The 21,355-nt window shown below is 47.5% G+C and overlaps 1 protein-coding gene across 2 annotated transcripts in view; it reads right to left on the reverse strand.

Moving 5' to 3' along the window:
• Positions 1 to 21,355, reverse strand: part of LOC102506353 (phospholipid-transporting ATPase IB) — a 416,600-nt gene that overhangs the window by 362,309 nt on the left and 32,936 nt on the right. For both annotated transcript variants that reach the window (XM_032496428.1, XM_032496427.1), the window contains exon 2: positions 13,453 to 13,597. In XM_032496428.1, the coding sequence (XP_032352319.1) occupies positions 13,453 to 13,597 (145 nt within the window). The remainder of the gene's footprint in view (positions 1 to 13,452; positions 13,598 to 21,355) is intronic.

The following is a 21,355-nucleotide window of genomic DNA, read 5'->3' on the forward strand; positions in this document are numbered from 1 at the left end:
AGACGGGGCTTTCACAGTCCTCTCCTCTATGTGGCAAAATTACTTTCAGTAGCAATCATGAAATTAAAACATATAAAACTGACCAGAGAACAGGCAGCAAACACTGTCTTTATTAAAGTTTTATCTAATCCTGGCAATAAATAATAAAATTACAGTACAAAAAAAGAAAAAGCACAACTATTTGTTCAGTCATGGTTTCTTGGGCCGGGGGGGTGGGGTGGAGATTAGGTTTGTTTATTTATTTTGATGGCGGTGCCGGGGATGGAACCCAGGACCTCAGGCGAGCTGAGCGCGCTCCACCCCTGCGCGACCCCCGCCCGTTCAGTCGCTTCGGTATCTCCGTAGCAGGCTGGACCTGGGTCCTCCACTGTCAGGCTGCTACGGTGTTCACATCGGTGACTGTCAAGTGAGTCATAAGCGAAAGTGAACAAGACCAAAACGTCTGCAAAACATTTAATTTAGACAACTCCTAAATCATACCGGTTATGGTGCATTTTATTTTCTTGATTTGGCCTACCAATTTTAAAATTATGAAAGTTATTTATGAAATAGTTTTGATATTTCATACGACTATTATTTCATATGAAAATATTTTCATTACTTCATGAAATAGCTTCAATTTCATGAAAAACTCGAAATCTTTCAATTTTCATGAGCACGTGTGGGCTCCAAGTCATCACCGTCACCCAAACCGCCCCAAAAAGCTGGAGTGCAGAGGGGACTAGAGGGGGGTCCGATGATCAGAACCACGAATGCAGAGGCCTCACATTTCCCACCGTCTCCCCACGGCCGCACAGGGACCAGTGTGGACCGGGGGCCAAAAATAAATGTGTCGAATAAGCAGATTTTAAACTTGAGTTGACATACATGACGAAGGATGCCAGCTCTCACATAAAATCCCAAAGGTGCCTGTGTCTGAGGGCAGATATCAATCTCTTAAATCTGAGGAACTGACATTAAAAGCATGTAACTCAGCCGCCCCTTTCGAGAGTACTTTATGTATAAAAGCACATCAGAAACACAATACATCAATTTCCGAGGCTTCAGTAACAGCTTTGGGGGTTTGTTCAGTAAGCAGTTAAGTACAAGGGAGATCTGGTAACAATATGCAAAGCCAATTCCTATTTCCTGTACAATCTGACCTTCACCTGCGGAGCAAGGTCACTCGGCCAAGACTCTGCTCCCGCCTGGCCAGGCCGTGTGCTGGGGGCCAGCAGGACACTCAGGGAGGCAGACATAGTTGGCCACCAAGGGTGATGCAGCAGAGCTGGGGATCAGACATAAAAGCAGACGTGACACAACACAAGGTCCCAGCAGAGAAGTCAGGGCGGGCCTGGGGACTGGGAGGGGGCTCAGCCTGCCAAGGCGGGCTGGATGCCAGACAAGAAAGACATGCTTCTTCAGTGATGTGAGACCTGAGCATTGAAAGCCCGAGCTCGCCAGCAGGAGAGGCTTTAGCCGGGAAGGAGAGAGCATTCCAGGGAAAGTGCGTGGTTGGAGGCCCAGCGAGTAACTCGCCGCAGCCAGAACCCAGGATGAGAAGGAACATGGGGCGGTGGACCCCAAAGCCAGGGATGGGATGGGCACCGCCCTGTGTATCTCACTGAAGACGGAACAGAAGGGGCAACGGTCCCTGGACAGAGAGAACCCCAGCGCCTTCACTCTTCTGGAACGATAACCACCCAGAAAAAACGGTCGTGGGGTGGGCGTGGGGGTCACCGCGGAAGTGGGGAGTGAGAGCCTGAGCCGGGGCAGAGAAGCCGCCTACCTGACAAGGCAGCGCCAGCGAGAGCCGGGCCCAGCCGCCCCGGCGCCCCCTCCGCCTTCTCCTTCTCCACCCGGCCCTGGAGAACTTCAGCTTTCCCAGGACCACGGGGCAAAGGGAGGATGGAGCTGACCACAGTGCAGAAGCAGAAGGGAAGAAAACTCACTTGAATCTCCTTTACACTTATTCCTGATTTTTTTTTAATGGTGCTTCCACGGTACACAGAAGACACAAGATAAGGCAGAGCTGAATCGATGGATGGAGATGCCATTAAAAAAACGACAGGTGGGTAGAGTCCTGGACCTCCCTACAACAGTGGGGAAGCACCACTGCCAAGCGCGGTGAGGCTATCACACGAGGTGTCTGGGGTGTCAGACCCAGAGGGACAGGCAGCAGGGTGGTGGGGGCTGGTGGGGGAGGGGAGGGGGAGGGAGGGGAGGAGGAAGGTGTCGGATGGAGAGAAAGTCTGTTTGGGAAGACGGAAGGCGTGCTGGACGTGGCCCACACGACAGTGTGAGTGGACTTAACCCTGTTCAATCGTACTCTCAAACACAGTGAAGATGCTAAGTTTTACACTATGTGTATTGATCACAGTCAAAAAGAAAAAGCAGGGAGGAAGCAATCGGACCACATGACAGACCAGACCCACGGTGTTAAATGTCCGGAACCTCATTTAACATCACAAGAAGCCTTCAAGGAAGCATGCTTCCCATCTGACAGTCGGGGAAGCGCAGCCTCAGAGAAATTGCTGGTGCAAATCGTCCAGCTGGGAACTGGTAAGCCAGGACCTACCAAGTTTGCTTTACCCATTTCACCTGACTTGATTGCCTTCCCTCAAAAAAAGAAAACAACCAAAAAAAAAAGATAGTACACACTGAGAGCTTTTTATGTTACATTTTCCCAATAAACACTTAGTAATTTCAAATTCTCAAAAAAAAAAAAAGAGGACATCAGAACACACACACACACACACACACACACAGAGGGACAGTGACGTAGAGACACAAGGGGAGACGGTCATCCACACGCCCAAGAGGGAGACCTTCAGACGAGCCCGACCCCGGCCAGCGCCTTGATCCTGGGTTTCCAGCTCCAGGACCGTGGGAACATAAATTTCTGCTGTTTAAACCACCCCATCTGTGGTATTTATTACAGCCAATTAATAAAGAACACATCTGGTGCATAATTTTTTAAATAACAATAATAATAAAATAAAATCAATTCTCCCTGATCACCTCAGGCAAATCCTAAAATTAAACCTTACAAATCAGGCTGCTGCAAGAAGATGTTTGTGCTTTTTCCTTACATCCGATCATCCACTCCATCTGCACATTATTTCTGAATCTCTATGAATGCAACTCAAAACCTATGTGTTTTTTTTTGACTCAAGCAATATGTACAGAGTTTTGAAGAAAGTTACTGCCAAACATACAATCTAAAATGCAAATGCTGGTAACCTCAAAATTCATGACTCACTCTGCCAGGCACGGTGTTTCATGCATATTTAAAAAAATTTTTTTAATTGTCAGCCTATATTGTCACTTTATTTTTTTAACTTTTATTTTTCTTATTCTTTTTCTATTTTTTTCCTTTTTAAAGCCTAATATTTTATCCTTGTTTTTCTAGGAGGAAGGAGGAAAGGAGGTAATTAGTTTTTTTTAATTTATTCATTTATTTATTATTGTTTTTTTAATGGCAGTACTGGGGATTGAACCCAGGACCTCGTGCATGCTAAGCACATGCTCTGCCACTGAGCTCTACCCTCCCCCTGCTTTATGCATATTAACTCATCTAATTAATCCTCACAATAATCCTGGGAACTATGCACTGCAGGACAGGGTGACAATGAGGACCACATTCTGCAGTCACCTAGTCCTAGTTTCAAACAAGTCAGAGCCCTGCCCCAGACCAAATAAACATGTTTTTCTTATGCAATGTAAGGTTTTTTAACAAAATGATCTGCACACCCGGGTGTCCCCAGCCAGGCAAAGGGAGCCGAGCAGCACAGTGCAGCTCGCGGAGTGCAAGACACGAGGACGGGAAGCTGAGGGCGGAAAGGGACCAGCACACTGACACCATTTCACAGATCCTATAAAATGCATTCAATCGTTCATGGGGTACAAAAACCTGGCAAAAAGGTCTTAGAGGCAATTCCTTTTTAGTCAGAGACCTTCAAAGTCTCACCAACATGACCACAAAGCTCCACGACCCAACCATAGCCCCACTCGTCACGTTATAAACATTGTTATTCCACGGGCGTGCGTGGGCTCATTTTCATGCTGTTCTAGTTTTTTAAATACCAGATGTATTTCAAAAAGTACGCAGTGTATCAGTTTCTCAAAAAGCCTAGACATTCTTATTATATTCATTTTTTCATCACTTCTTGGCTTTTTGCCTAAGATCAGGTGTACATTCATTTTTTTCTAATCATAGTATCTCAAAATACCAAAAGTCATGAGGTCCCTTCTTACAATATTCAAAAGAATATACGATGTGTAATCGATTTACTTTCACCTGCTGTGTGAGAAAACATATGGATGTGGAAGAATCTTAAAGCAATATCTGCAAACTATTTATATAGAAAGAATCAAGATTTAAAATCAAAGTCAGTCAACTTTCTTATAAAGCAATCCACTATTCCAAAATCCTCAAAGATCGTGGGTTGGTTTCTATAAAACTTATTTTGCTCTATAGCACTGTATTAAAAATAGCTTCTTGTCTACTTAAGTGTATGACATGTGACAAAATATTGCAACACTGTATTATGCCCATGAACCATCCAAAGAAAATGTTATCAAATGGTCCACAAAACTCGAAATATGCGGTCCTCAGGAATCGGAATTAGAAACATGAAAAAAAAATGGTCAGCAGCTGATTAGTGACAGCCAGCTTTCTCAATATTTCCTCAAAGTTTAATATTAGTTTTGGAGTTCTCAGGTGCAGTTTTAAGGGCAAAAATATAGACAACTTCTCCAACCCTTAATGGAGACAGATCTTCATTTGTAGGCAAATGAATTATAAGCACTGAGTGAGAGTTTCGGGTGTGCGTGCATGTGCACATTTACACAGAACGGAGGGAGGAGACTGGTAAAGACACCAGTATGAATCTCCCATGATGTTGCCTTTGGCCTTGGAGTTCCGTGACTTTGTAATATTGACAACGTTTGGCTTATAAGCACAGCTGACCCATGCCGAGACCACCGTACACAGAATGACCGTGTACATACGTACACACACACTCCTGTCCTTAAAATCGTTTCTCCTGCGATGTCTAAGTACACAGAGTGAACAGAACTTGAAATGTAAGTGGCAGTGAAACCGTGGGATGGCTGGCAGGTGGGACGGCTGGCTGGCAGGCAGGACGGTGACACGGAGAGAAGTTAACATTTCTCTTTGCCCTTCAGAGTCATTACAGGAAATCATTCAATTTACTCTGATAGATCGACACTGGAATGATTAAGGAACTCTAATTTGTAAAGGGAGCATTAAAAATTAATAGGAGGCAGTTTCAACAGAGCTAGGATGCAGGGGAATAATCATGATACTACTCAGCAAACAGCTTTCCTGTTTTCACATAAAAAGCTCTATTTTTAAATTGTCAGAGCTCGGTAACATATTTCATATGCTAGACAGTAACACTTTCAAAACCTCCACCCTTTACAGGAATCAAGATAAAGGAGTAATTTTTTGATTGGATAATTTAAGGACTGTCCCTTTATAGAACTGAATCGGCAATTCAGCACTCAGGTTCTGTATTACGCACAGCACCCAGGTCCTCAGGGGCAGTCAAAGTGGAGTCCGAGTGGCTGAGAAGCTGACAGTCCAGACAAGGAAGGAAGGGGGGGGGGAGATGCGGAAAGAAAAGTACAGACTTTATGTTCACAACTGGATAGCAATCTAATTATCCACTGGGACCGAGTTTAAGGTTTTTACCAATCTACAGGAAAGGATCCTAGCTGGCGTTTGGCTGTACTGAAGTCACGGTAAGTTTAACGTGAACTTACACCAGCTCTGTTCTTAGCGCACTGCGTCTCCTTGCTGCGCTCAGTCTCAGTGCTGCTGAGGCCCAAGGTCAAAGTCAGACTGGGTCAGACCAGGCAGGTTTCCTCTGAGGACGAGAATCTAAAGCGGCTGGCTCCACCGCAGGGTGTGGGAAAAAGCGATCAGAGCTCACATGCACAGGCACCTTCAAAAATTGGGCTTTAATGACATTTCTTGAATGGACTGACACTGGTGCCCTCCGTGATCCTCCGTAACACAGCTGAAGGAGAAGCTCCTAGCAGTGGGGGAGAGGGGGTGCCAGGGCTCAGCTGTGTCCCCCCAAAAATCCACATGTTGGAGCCCTAACGGCCCCCACCCTGCCCTGTGATGGTATTTGGAGGGGGGGCCTTTGGGAAGTTCTGAAGTTGAGATGAGGTCGTGAGGGTGGGGCCATTGTGATGGGGTTAGTGCCCTTCCAAGAAGGGACAGCAGAAAGCTTGGTATCTCTCTCTCATCACACAGTGAGGTGGTCGTCTGCAAGTCAGGAAGAGGGTCCTCACCAAACCCAACCCTGCTGGCACCCTCCTCCAGGACTTCCAGCCTCCACGACTGTGGGAAGACAAACTTCCGTTGTCTGAGTCCCTGACTGTGGTATCTTGTGATGGCAGCTGCGGTGACTAGGACGGGGGTGAGAGTGGGAGCCTCCCCTGGCTGTTCTCTGCTTATTCTGTGTCCAGTGAGGGGTGTTTATGGATCAATTAACCTAATTTCAACTCAACTAACCCTCCCAAAAAGAGCAAGTGGCTTCCGACTCACGCAGCGCGGCCAACCACAGCCTGAAAGCGATAAACTAAGGGCAGCAAGCAAACCGCGGGACCGGCACCTCCAGGAAGCAAAAGCTCTTCAAAACTGCTTTTCCAGGTTGAATGTCAGGATATTTAATCAAATCTGATAAATCAGCCAAAAATGTTCAAAATCAAGAAAATTACCAACAATATGGATTTACATCCATAATTCTTAACCGAGAATCTTGGTAAATAGGTATTGGGTCTTGAGATAATAACTCATGAGAGTTAGACAGTTAGATACACATATGACAGGTTCATGGTAAAAGGTTCTATGGATGGGACATGCGATCAGAAAGGTCTGGAGCCCACTGATGTGGATACAGAACTTATGTGACAAGCTTGGCCCCCTCTCCAGCTGTCACCTTGTCTCAGGCAGGTCTGAAAGCTAAAACCAGCCAGCTCCCTCCAGGAGCCTGTGGAGTGACAAATGCCCAAGATACAGGAAACAATCCCTCAGAATGACCAACGACAACATCCCAAACTCAATCCCAAAGCCTTTCTTAACTAGATCTAATTTTTTTAAAATAGGTAAGGGTAGCTAACAGCCTACAGTTTAAGTTTTGAAGAGCTGGCTTTCATTTAGGAGAAAAGGATAGATCGGCATTTCAGTGGTCAAACCAACCTCATGGATTTCAGGAAATTTCTTTGCAGAACATCCCTGCATCCCAACAATGGTCAGACCTCTCCTTTTGTTCTCTCAAAGCATTGTCCCTCTTGAAAGGATTGCTGATCAGCATTTCTGAGCACGCTTTGCTGTCTGTTGAGTGACGCAGCCATAGGGGGCGGAATGGACACCTGGCTGCCACTTTCTAGGTAACCTCACAAAAGCTCACGTGACTAAACTCTGACTGTCGGGTTTTCTGCAGTCCACGTTTCTCCTTTTTCAACTGCAGAGGAACCAGATCAAATGTTATGCACACAAACTCTAGTATTGCCCAAGGCTGCCACACTTTTCTGTTTCTAAAAACGTATTTCAACAAAGCTCAAGCGTTTCATGGTTACCTGAAATACACAATGCCAAAGGCCCCCGGGTCGAATGCTTTTACCTGCAGAGCGCCTCAAAGGCCTGCCCAGGGGTGCAGACCTGATCGAAGTTCTGATGACAAGCATCTTCTGTGGCGTGAACCGCTGCGCGTGTGTATGAAGGACACCTGACACGCGGCGCTCGCTCACGGTCGGGACACAGGGTGGGAGGCCCTGGTTCGGACACTGACCGAGCACGTGCCTCTAAATTAAGAAGAGTGAGCAGTAACTGAGTGAGCAGGTGATGTGTTAACTAGACTGACCGCAGTATTTCTATCAAGCCGTCAGGTTGTACACCTTAAGTACAATTTTTATTAAAAAATTCATAAATAAACAGATAAATAAAAACAGCATAAATGTCAGAAAATCTTGAGACTGTTGTAAAGTAGGAAAACGGAACGCACTCAACACAACCAACTGCTTGGTAAGGATTTTTATACACCTGTACCTTTGCGCAACTTGCCAAGGACAGTTGTCTCAAATGAGACATGTAAACCCTGGTTTTTAAAACAATGATCTGTATAGGAATCAAAAGGAAGTCACGGTCGTTACCGGGATCTTGGTATCGTTTCCCTGTTAAATGGCAAGCACCCTAAGTGTGAAGACCGGCTCCCACCTCAGCTCCACAGCTCTAGATGTTCAGAGACAACCGTTCATCCTCCCGCCCTCCACGATCTTAGATCCAGGACCACACGCATCCTCTGACACCACTATTCACGCACACACCGGTTTCGAATATGACTTTGTCCTCTATTTTTTAAGACAAAAATATCCTTTCAGACACCAGGATCCCAGTATAATATATAAAACTACGATGTGTAAAAACCCAGTGCTCAATCCCCTTTTCAGTATAGGCAAAATTCCATTTTAAACTTATCCTGGCAAAACCAACAAAATATTCATACAAAGCCATTTTCTTGTAAGACAAACCAATCTAAGAAATGCAGTAGCTTGACAAAGTCAGGTTATTGCTTTAATGAAGATTTTTGCTAACTAAAACTCCCACCTGAAATGAAGGACTCATTCAAAACTGAGCGACTGTAAACATGCCTACCTTGCTTTGCAAGACCTCACTTCAAACACTGAGAAAATCCCTTTACAGCCTTGAAACTCACAGTTGTAAATGGTATGCTGATAATCACACAAAAAGACTTCACTGCCTGATCTTGATTACATAAATACTGTCCATTCCTTTGATCAGTAAATCATTTCAAGATACTTTCTGGAAAAAAATTTTTTTTTTACCTTGAAACATTTTTTCAAATTTAGATACACAAACTTTAATGTTTGCCACCGGCCCCCTCTAAGTGGCAAGCTTTCTGTAAGCATTTACTGTTTAACTTAAAACGCTTAAAGGAAAACGGAATCCTGCACGTGCAATGTGAAGAACAGGAAAACCTGCAGAGACAGAAAGAAGATGAGTGGCTGCTTCGAGCTGAGGGAGGAAGGATGGGGAGAGGATAGTTAAATAGTACAGTTTCCTCTGGAAGTGACAAAAATGTTCCAAAATTGTGTTCATGGTTGTACAACTCTAAAAGTACACAAAGGCACTGAATTGCATACTTTACATGGATGGTTATATGGTATGTGAATTACAGCCGAATAAAGCTGTTGAATGTTAAAGGAGATGCGATCGTACACTTCAGAAAAAAGGCATCTCGTAGGATGGATATATGTAAGATCTTACACATGAAGACGGAAGCTGCAATGTCTGCTAAATTCTGGATGACTGAAGACAGTCACTGTCTTCGCAGCTGAGGCCCTAGAAAATCAACGCCCAGGAGAGAAGACCATGTCATATTTCTCTATGATAATCCAAATTCATTGGCTTCAACAACGGAAAACTTCAGCCCACCACAGCTTTAGATCAAACACCGGCATTGTTTTCAGTGTCAAGAACAAGGTTTAGACAGACATCCAGTTACATGGCACAGACTCCCAGGATTCCAAGGAACTGCTCAGGATTCAGAGTTACCACGTCGGGCACTCCGGCGGTGCCAAGGCTACAGTCAGCTCCGGCAGTGACTTCCTCACTCCTGGGCGCCAGGCTGAGCCTCTTTTGTAGGTAATCTAGTCCAAGCGTTAACCCTGGACCATCCATCCCTGTTCAGAATCGTAGCACACTGCCCTCCCTAACCTCGCCCAGTGCCCCACCACCACATCCCTCCCCAGCAAACGCCAGTCCTTTCTGTGAAGTCAGAACACCAGTTGCCCATGAAGGCGGTCACAGAGCAACCGCCAAGACCCCTGAGGTTCCAAGCCAGGGAGGGCCTGGGGTCCAGAAGGTAAGCAAGACAGCTCCGCTCCAGGGAGGGCAGCCTCCAGAGATGCAGGGCGACCAAATACACCGACACCCCGACTCCATGAATGGGCATCAGGGCCTCTGGCCCACGTCGTCCCTTCTTTTCAAAAGCCTTGATTTAGAAGCAATCTGGGATAGACACTCCCTGCCCCAGCCTCCAAGAAAAATCATTCATGCTTCCACAAGAAAAATTATGTTAAGAAAAAAAAATCCTTTACCAACTCACTTTTAGGAAAATATCCTTTGAATAGCTTTACCAACTTTTAGCAAGCATTCAGAACCAAGTAAAAAGCCTTATTTAAAAAAAAAATCAATACTGTTATAAAGCTTGATTTCAGTGACATTCAAGTGCTAAAACAATGTTGCTCAACATTTTGTAAAATGCTTAAACTATAGTGCCAAGAGAATCCATTTATAATCAATTCTTGAATAAAGTACGAATCACATTACCAACAATAATTCCTCATGAAAAACACAGTCAAGGTGAAGCAAATATTTGAAGACCATCTTATAGAACAGCAGGCCACACTTTAATTTCTCAGAGCCTGTTCAGTGTATTCTGAAACTTAGGCTCATGTATAAACCATGAACTGAAAAATTATATGAATATTTAATATATTTAATTAATTCAATTATTCACTCATACAAGGCTTTGAGCAGTCCGTGTCTGCCCACTTCGCTCCTAGCCAGCCCACAGATATGCCCGCTTCCCCCTCCCCTACCCCTAAAAAGCACAGGCAAGACCGCACAGCAGGCAGTCCCTGGAAATCTCTGACTGATGATAAAATCAGCCTCCAAGTCAGTGTGAGTCTCGGATAAAGAAGCTGTGGTGTGTGTATGTGATGGAGTACTACTCGGCCATAATAAAGGATGAGGCATTGCCGTTTGCAGCAACGTGGATGGACCTGGTGACAGTCATACTACGTGAAGTTAGTCAGAGACAAATATCATATGATGTTGCTTGTATGTGAAATCTAAAAAAAAGACACAAATGAACTTATTTACAAAATGGAAACAGACTCACAAACACAGAAAACAAACTTATGATTACCAGGAGGGAAAGGCAGGGGGGAGGGATAAATTAGGAGTTTGGGATTTGCAGATACAAACTACTATATACAAAATAGATAAACAACAAGGTCCTACTGTGCAGCACAGGGAACCACATTCAATAGCTGTAATAGCCTATAATGAAAAAGAATATGAAAAAGAATTATATATATGTATAACTGAACCACCATACTGTACACCAGAAACTAACACAAATCAACTACAATTCAATTTAAAAAGTCAATGTGAGTCTTGATTAGAGAACAGATTGTGAGGTCCCATTACCAAGACTTAAAAAAAAAAAAAAAACCTTCACCTTCCATGGAAACTAGAGAATTTAGACAAAACCCAAAGACCCCTATTTCCTTCTTCCAGCTTCAAGCCTGCATAAATGGGTATCGAAATTAAGAAAATGAATAGGAACTAAGAAAAAATAATATTTGAAAATATCTTAAAGTTTAAAAAGAAGAGTAACTCTTCAATTCCATATCCTTATACAGTACGTATCTTTTCAAAAATAAATCTTTTTACCTTTTTAAAAGAAACTCAATGAGAAGGTCTAAGGAAATGGATCTATATCGTCAGGGCAGGATTCCAGATGGTCTAAGTACATTTCAGAGTTGTGTCTCCATCACCCCAAGGTGAAACCCCAAGCACATAAGAGCCACTCCCCTTTCCCCAACCTCTTCTCCAACCCCAGGAGCCACTCATTATCTTCTCTCTCAATACATTTGTCTCTTCTGGATAGCTTGTATAAATGGAATCACACATGAAATCTGTTCCTGGCTTCTTCCTATCAGCATAACATTTTCAAGGTTAGTCCATGTTGTATTATTCCACTCCTTTTTATGGCCAAATAATATTCCATTGTATGGCTGTATCATATTTTCTGTATTCATTTCTCAGTTGAAAGACATCTGGACTCTTTCCACCTTGGGCTATGATGATAACGCGGTCACAGACACCTGCACCAGCTCCTATGTGGACACATGTCTTCATTCCTCTTGGGTATATACCCCTTGGAGTAGAATGGCTGGGTCCTATGTGACTTTACATCTAACCTTTTAAGGAACTGCCAAGCTGTTTTCCAAAGCAGCTGCACCATTTCTCATTCCCATCAGTGACACACAAGGGTTCCCATTTCTCCACATCCTCGCCAGCACTTGTCGCTGTCCTTTCCATCAGAGCTACCTTAGTGTGTGAAGCACTACCTCACTGTGTTTGGTGCTCTGCATCTTAAATCAAGCCACTCATTCTTGAATCTGGCCTCAGCTATTCTTCTAAGCTATACTTTTAAGTATAAAAGATGCCCCAAGGGTCATTCTTAAAACCCCAAATAAAGCCAGGATAATCTAACACTCTTAATAATTGGAAGTGTCACCTCGGCAGAGTATGCACCATTATTCGACCCCAAATCCTATCCAGCTACAATAATGTCCAACAGTCACATCTTTCTAAATAAACACGTCCAGTGAAGCAGCCTGTCCAGTGCAAAGACTGCAGGGGAACACTTAACACATAACAAAGCTTTAGCCAGAGCTTTCAAGGAGCCCAGGACTGGAATTCAGGTTTGTCAGTAATCTATGTGTAACCTGACTTACCCTCTCTACGCCTGAGTGTGGCATTCTGAACCACTCACACAACTACCTCCTCTGAAGTCACTCCCAGAGATAAAGTTGTCTAAGCATGAAAGTTTAATGACATCTGAAAACGTGCGAACCCCCGTGCCCGAAAAAGCTAGCTTTGCGCAGTAGAAAGAACTGGAACTCAGCAGTCAGACAGGCTGGGTTCCATTTCCAGCCTGGTCATTCATAGCTCAGGGACCACAGGTACATTATTTAACACCTTTCCATGGCAGCTTCCTCACCCAAAGGTAAGAACGCCTTCTTCGCGAGGTCGCGGGGATTTACAAAGCCAGTGCACTTAAAGCACCGGGCACAGCGGCCGGCAGAAAGCAGACATGCAAACGTTAGCTTCCATCATCTTCCCGCTAACTCTGGGCAAAGCTTCCCAGCAAATAAAGCCCTCTGAACAAACGCCCCAGGCGTTGAGAGCTGAATTCAAGCTCTTGTGACCCGACGGATTCCGTTACAGAGCACTTCTCCACATACAGTTGGTAAATCGCTACGGAAGGCTATCCGTTGGCTTAAAACAGGACTGGAAGGGGGGAATTCCTGGAGGGAGCTCAGGGATGAACGATAACAGACCTCATTTTTGCCGGAGACAAAAGAGTAAAAACGTCCTCTGGGCTCACAGACAGCCCGAGCACAGGACCAAAGCAAAGCAGGAAAGATAAGGCTCTATTCCCACGACCGGATTGGAAACGTGGGTGTAGACGTCCAGGCTTCAGGGGAAGGGGAGTGGAAGGGGCTGGAGGAAGCAGAGAGGGGCAGAGGCTGCTAGATGCGTAGAAAAGACAAGAGGAATCCAAGCCCCGGGCCAGCTGGAATTAACCGCTTCCTGTGTCTGTCGCCGTCTCCTACCTGATCTGGTTGTCACGGAATTTGTTGAGATGCGCTTGGTTGAGGTAAATGGTGCGGGTTGGTGTGTCCAGCTGGTCTCCAACAGACGTGGCCCGGGACATCTCATCATCTGCCTTCTTGTAGCCCGAAGAAGGACGAACAGGTCCTGCAGAGAAGAGGCGCGGGCAGAAAGCAAAACACAAAGAAGTCACGCTGAGCCGAGGCAGCAGCACCGGCGAGCAGGCGGGCGGGGACCAGCTGGAAAGGACGCTCCGGGGGACGCGGCCGCCTCTGTACGCCGGCAGCCCCAGGAGACCGCGCAGCTCGCCCGGCCCCGCCCCGCCCCGCCCCGCCCCGCCCCGGTCCCCGGCGTTGAGAAGCCTCTCCCGCGGGTGGGAGCCTCGGCCCCTCCCGCACCCCCGCCCCCTCCCCCGTCCCAGCGGGCCTGGCCGCAGCGCGGGGACGCAGGCCCCGCGGGGATGGGGAGCGCGCACTGCTGGAGGCAGGGCCACACGGACAGAGGGGCTGCGGGGAGCAGAGGCCAGAGCTCCCCTCCCCTGGGCGAGCCCCTCCTCCAGGCCCAGGGACTGACTTCTGGAGCTAGGCTTGCTCGGCTTCTTTGTGCTTAGGAACAGAGAGATGACAGCAAGGGGGTGTGCCCTGCGTTGGGCCGCCGCCGCCGCAGAAGAGGGCGGAAGCACACCTCTGTGCTCCAAAATGAAAGTGCCCAACCTCAGTGCTGAAGGCTGGCTCCCCGTTATCCTCAACAGACCCGAGCGCAGTCGCCCTGCCCACCCCAGCTCCTGGACGCACGCGTGAGCCTTCATCCATTGCTCTAGGTACTGCTCCGGTGGTTAGGACCCCAGCAAGTCTGCCTCCTTAAGATGTGATTTCAGTCCTATAGTCAAGCCTCTCTGGAGTTCAAACTCCCCCTAACCTTCACCTGAAGAGGTGGCAGCGTTGCCAAACGATGACACATCTAATACTGCAATTGCTGCACGCACACCCACGTCTCCAAACCCAAGGCAGGGTCCCTGGTGGGAGAGGGCGACCCACCTCAAGAAGTGACCGTCAGGGAGGGACGCCTGAAGTCAAGGCTCACAGGAAAGAAAGTTGCCCTACAGATGATGGAGACTTCTCTAGTTTTCCCTAAATCACACCTGCTCTAATACCTGCCGCATTTTCCATCTATAAAAGAAATGGTGTCGCGTGTTACTTAAGAAAAGGACATTTCATTTCAGTAAACAGCCACTTCATAGCTACAAAGAATGCAGCCTATGAGAAACATTTTGAAAGAGAGAGTTTTGGCTATTTACATCATCTTTTAAGTGGTTGGAATCCTATTATAATCCTCATCTTAAGAGGTGGACAACCAAAATTTAAAACTGGTTATTGAGAGCTAACATGCTTTCATGACAGGTACTTATAGCCAGTCCTTGGTCACAGGTAGGTGCGTCTCTGTACAGGAAGGACCCCAGCCTCAGAACCTCCCCTCCTGCCCCCCATTCTGTGGTCCTCTGCTCTCCTCCGCTCATCCACCAGGGGCAGCAGAGAGCAGCACTTCCTACTTCCAGGCTGGGGAGCTAGGGCAGGACTTCAGAGGCTGGGTTTTAAAGCATTTGCTGATTTCAAGGAAGACAAGGAATATTTTTGAAACAGCCTACGTGAAAGTGCTGCTCTCCTCTCTGCCCACTCACCCCACTTTGTTCTCCTCCACAGCCTTTATCATCATTACCTGACATTATTTATTTATGGGCTGTCTTCCCATGGCCAAGACCAGAAGCACCAGGACAGCAGAGACATGTTCGGTCCTCTGCAGTGACCTCAGCGCCCAGGACGGTGCCTGGTACCTGCTGGGCACTCATCTTTGCTGCCTGAATTGAGTTATTTTTACTTAAGTCTTAGAAAGGGTCGCTTTGAATTCCCCAGGCAGAGCATGGAGAATTGCATGGAGAGCTCGGACTCCAGACACCGCTGTGGATAAAACAGTTCACCGCCAGGTGGCATTCCCTCTGGCTGAACCTCACCATCACCCAGGGCACTCTCAAAATTAACCAGTTCTTGGGCCAAATCTTTACAGATTCTGACTCCTTTGTCTCTTTTCTTTCGTTTTTAAAGCTCCTTAGGTGATAGGAATGGACAGCCAGAGTTGAGAATCCCTTTGAGATGCTGCTGAGAACCCAAAACCCAAAGATCTGGGTCCCACTCTCAAAAACATTAACCAGTGTAACCATGGCGACCTGTCATGCAGGTAAGTTTCGCAGGTAGAAAGGTGTCTCTGGTCAGAGTTCAATCATGTGGCCAATTACTAGCACCTGTGTAATGAAGCCCCCAACAAAACGATGGGCACTAAAGCTCAGGTGACCTGTCCTGAGGACATGGATGCTTCCCACGGGGACCCTCCTCAACATCACTCTCTCTTTTGGCTGATCCTGATTTGTGTCCTTTCTGATAAAACTATAATCATGAGTACAGCGCTCTCTCCTGAGTGCTCTACATTATTCTAGCTTATTACTGAAACTGAGGGGGAAGAGAGAAGTCGGGATTTGTAGCCAGGTGCTCAGAAGGGCTGGTTTCCTGGGGACCCCAGACCTTTCCACTGGTGTCTGAAGTCAGGACAGACTTACAGAGAATCGTGTCCTCAGTCTGTGAAGTCTGACTCACTCCGGGTAGTTAGTATCAGAATCGCATCGCTGACATGACTCTGTGAACTCCGGGACGACAGAGTCAAAAGGGAAAGTTTATTAATGATCACAAAAGTATGACATCATGTATATGTGAAATCTAAAAAAAATGGCACAAATGGACTTTCTTACAAAACATAAACAGACTCACAGGCATAGAAAACAAATTTACGGTTACCAGAGGGGAAAGGGGCTGGGTGAAGGGATAAACTGGGAGTTCAGGATTTGCAGATACAAACTACTGTATATAAAATAGATAAAAGATCCTACTGTAGAGCACAGGGAACTATATTCAATATTCTGTAATGGCCTATAATGGAAAAAAATATGAAAAGGAATATATTACATGTATGCATAATTGAATCATTATGCTGTACACCTAAAACTAACACAACATTGTAAACCAACTACACTTCAATAAAAGAAACCATAAAAGTGTATTAGGGCAAATGAAAGCTGGGGTTGGAAGCCAAATCTGCAGAAACTTGAACCCAGCCCCCCTCCCGCTGGGACAGGCCGCCCCGTGAGCTCAGGCCGCTTGAGCCCTGGCCCCTTAATCCAGAAAACAGAAATCGATTGCATAAATCAAGGGCTGGCAAACGCTTTCCGCAAAGGGGCAGGCAGTAAATATTTTAGGCCTTGGGCCACGTATGGCCTCAGCCTCATTTTTTTTTTTTAAACACAAAAGTTGTAAAAATGTGATAAACCACTCCCCCTTCACAGGCCAGATTTTGCCTTCATATAAACCAAGTTCATTCACAGGTAGCTGACTGTATCCCCACCCCCACCTCAAGGGAAAATGAGACTGAACTTCTTCTGCAGCAGTAAGATGCGACAGAAAATCCCTGGTGTTCCAGCTTCTGTTACACGAGTTAACAGTTGGTTATGTCATTTTCCTCATTTTTTATGTACTTGAAAATTATGAAAATTTTTTTCATTTCTTTGCCTCTGGAAAAATTTCCAGAACAGGGCAATCATCACAGCCTTGCAACAAGTCATGTGCACGCACACACGTGGGGCACACACACATACCCACACATGTTGGGCAAACATGCACAGACATGGGTGTACACACGTGGGTGCACACACGTGGGGCCCACGCACACACGTGCATGTGGACACACACGCACACATGGGCACACACGTGGACGTACACACGTGCATGCACACACAGGCATGCCCACTCCCCTTCCTGAAGAGTTTCAACCTCAGCTCTGGCCTCTACCCCATGTTCACAAAGATGTCTCCGAATCCTTCAGGACGCATACAGAGCAGCCCAGAGGCTGGGGAAGAACCTGACCTGATTATCAGTCCTAATCAAATAAACATAATGGAAACGCTGTGCAAAGGCAAAATGTGATTATTCTCACCTTGGCAGACGCACTTTTGAGGCCTTTTTCTGGACCCTGCTTTGCACAAAACACATCTTTCCAAATACAGCATCTGTGATCCATTTCTACTCGAGAATTTAAAGGAATAAAAACACAGAGGGAAAGAGACACCGATGGGCGGGAGCTGCTATTACTGTGCATACTTACTGGTTTCTCTTTTCTCTTTTTCCAGGGAAAGAGGATGGGGAGGGAAGTAACAGGCCATTGACTAATTCTGATTCAAAATATTGTGGGGTGCCACTCATCCAAAGTGACTGGGCGCCCCCCAGATGAAGGTGGCGGGAAGGGAAAAGACACACAGTGTAAGGCAGAAGCTGACTCGTTAGCAGAGGCAACAGAAACAAGAGAGAACAAAGAATCTGGGAATTCAGAGGATGTAGATGACTACCAGTCTTAGGGCCCAAAACACAGGGCAATTTCATTAAGAAAGAGTTTGACTAGGCTTATGAGAGTGGCTGTGATTCGGTCGTGCGGAGAAGGCGCAGAGCTTTCCAAAAATAGCACCACGTGAGCAGAGACAGACCAGGGACGCTTTCTTTATTCACAGCCTCATGGCTCCTGCTGGGGGACGAGCAGTGAGCCGCGGCCACCCAAAGCCCAGTTTCCAGGAAGCACAAACTGGGCTCTGTTCCCTGCAACCCATTTTATACCTTAGATGTATAAACACTCACCGTGTAAATTACGTGACGACGGATGTGATTTAAGGAAACGTATTTAATAGATAAAAACAGCAACAGCAAAAAGAAAAGCCGCGTTTCAGATACTCGATGCAGAGGATTCTTCTCCAGGGGCTGGGCTGGCGGAGGCATCAGTGGAAGCCCACTGAATTTTCTGTAGCTACTGCCTCTGTTCCTGGAATGGATACTCCCACTGCTGCCTGGACCTCAAAACCGGGCTCAGATTAGGCGCACGGACCTTCAGACCCCATGGCCAAGTCAGCAGGCGTGAACGCAGCCTTTGAGCAGTTAGTTAATCCCAGGAGAGGGGCAGTTGCAGTATGCTTGTCCCAGGCATTTTGAAGACCCACAAGACCTTGGTCAAAGGCGTACAGGTTCACTGCACATGGCCCCGCCGCCAGCCCACCTCTCCAGCATCCTTCCTGACACCTCTCCCTTGCTCGGGGAGCTCCCCCAAAAGCAGTCTTCTCCCCACTCCCAGAGACGTCAACGCTGTTCCCTCCAGAGCCTGGTACCTGCCTTTCCTCCCACCCAGAATTCTGTTTCCCCAGGTGTGGCTTTGCTAACTCCTTCCCATCACTCAGGCCTCTGCTTAAACTTCACTTCCACACAGAAGCGCTCCCTGACCGCCATCCCTGCCACACTGCCCAGCTTAGTTATTCCCTAACACCGTGTTATTTCCTTCACTGCACTTAAGCAATTCATCTCCTCATTTTCTGCCTTCCAACGTCAGCCGTAAGTCCACAAGGTTAGGGCCTTCTTAGTCACCTCCACGTCCCCAGTGCATGGACATGGAAGCTACTCTATAAACGTGTCCAACAATCAGAGTGGATGCAGCCACGAAACTTCACGTCCTGTCTTCAGTGGACACAGAAAAATGTGGTAGAGTAAATTTAAGGAGTGACCCTAAGGTACCACCCAAAAGAGAATAGGGGGAAAGAAGGAGTGGGGAGTATTCAGTTTTATTTGGACCTCAGTCTAATTTTACCATTTTAAAAGTTCACGCAAGCGGTGTTAAGTCTCTCCTGAATAGATGCTCTGGCTCCAGGACTTCCTCCTCTTCTTCCCTCCCTCAGAGGGGCCCTGGGAGGATGGAGGGCGGGGGTGGGAGGGAAGAGCCTTGACCCTTGGGCAAAGATGTCTTCTGCCTCCTCTGGTCTACAGAGCGATGCCCCTGGTCTCCCTGCTGGCATTTGTGGCCACAGCCTGTGACAGGTCTGGCTTGGCTTTATCCATGGGCATTCGTGTCCCCAGGTGGGCTCCTCCTCACCTGGGTTCCCTCTGCCCGAATCACATCACCTGTCACCCCTGCACCCGGCCTGCCCACATCCGCCATCCACCTGCAGCCTTGCAGGACCCACCCCTGGAAAAATCAGCTCACAGACCGCATTAGAGGTACGTGGGCCACTCAGGAAAATGAAACCTCTCACCCCTCAGTTCTGTCCTCAGGGATCCCACACAGCGCCCCTCTCTGACTGGGGAAACTTTCCTCACAGAGAGAAAAACGAAGATGCTTCTTGTCATACTGGCATCTTCCCTCTCAAGCTCCTCCTCTCTACGTCCTGAAGGTCAGAAACAGAGGCGAGCTTCCTCGTGTACAGCTGACGATGCTCTTCTGGAGTCCAGACCACCCTTTAAAACCCGCTGAGGTGTCTCTGCTTCCATGTCAAAAATGCTCAGTCCAGCTCCCCAATGTCTGTCATAAATGTGACCAAAGGGAGAGAGACACCCATCTACCAGGTCCCCTTATAAACCAAAGCCCAGCTGGCCTGTCCCTGCTCTTCCTGAAAGGCATAACTGAAGACCCTCTGTGCTCCTCCTGGGGTTTCTTCCAGCCACTGCCCAGGTCGGGGTGGGGGAGGTCCTGGGTGCCCGGAAGCCAAAGGCCACGTCCAAGAGAAAGACACGTGCATGGGCTGCAGCCACCGCCCAGATCCACCTGCAATCAGCCTGTCAGGGTCCTGGGACCTGTGGTGACAAGTACACATGACACCTAACTTCCACTAACAGTCTCCATGGAACCTCCAAAATTATGCGCAGGTTTGAACAAACCAACACAGGGGCCAACTCGTTCACCTTGGTTCCCAGACCCTTGGATACACAAAATACACTTTTCCAGTGTGACGGCATCTCCTGACTTTCTTGTTGATGTGACATTTTGTGGATCACGTTTCTTCTCAGACAGAGAAGTGAGAAAGTCTCAAATGTGGAAAAATCATCACAAAGGCAGTGAGTGCTGTGCCAAGGAGACACAGATGGGGCCACCCGGACCCCCAGCCCCTCCACCAATTCAGGGTCGCCAGAGCGGCTGTCTCTGTCCAGTCAGGAGGTCATAAATAATTCCAATAGAAAGCACAGCTGTCTCTCGTTGGGCCTTGTCTAAGCCCGTGCCACCTGCGTTCACCCCCGTGACCCCTGGGACAGTCACGTGACAAGCCTGCTCACCCTGGACGTAATGAAAACGGGCGAAGAGCAGCCAGGCAATTAGCTCGGCGTCCACAAGCTGCCATTTTCTCTGTTACTCTGAGAGTCTCCTGTACAGCTCACATTATAAATAATTGGGGGAGAGGTTTCAAGGCAAGGAGTTTCCTAAAACAGACAAATATTTATTGACTGAGTCTTTTATCCTCCTTAGGATCTGGTTAATTTTTTTCCCTTTAAACAAAAATATACTCCCAGAACCCACACATTAAAAGAGAGACGCACCGGCAGCCTGGTGGCGGCGGGGACAGGACTAAGGCTCCAACCAGATCTGCCATGTCCCAGGCCTACAGATCCAAGCGTCCTGGAGCCAGGCGCGTGGAGAAATCGGTGAGTCAGGCAGGCAAGCCGAAAGGCAGACCAGACAGGGGGTCACTCACTCATCCCAAGTTGAGAGTATCCTACGTGCGCGATTCCCAAATCAAAGCCCTCCGGCCTTCAGAGAGCCTGCGCTCCGGCGGGGAAGCGGCGGGAGAGCAGCGGGCGCAGCACGGGGCACCAGCGCCCCCTTCCGGCACGGCGTCCTTCCTCCGGGCGCGGGCTCTGCCCGCCGGGGACTCACCCCTTAAGACCAGCTTAGGTCCCTCCTTTGCGAAGTCCTCCCTCATCGCACGTCCCCCACTGGGCGAGACCCACTCTGCGTGCACAGGGCCCGGGGACAGCCAGGCAGGCAGTGACTCCGGGGGGCATC

The sequence above is a fragment of the Camelus ferus genome, chromosome 14 (genome assembly GCF_009834535.1).
Source record: "Camelus ferus isolate YT-003-E chromosome 14, BCGSAC_Cfer_1.0, whole genome shotgun sequence".
NCBI lineage: Eukaryota > Metazoa > Chordata > Mammalia > Artiodactyla > Camelidae > Camelus > Camelus ferus.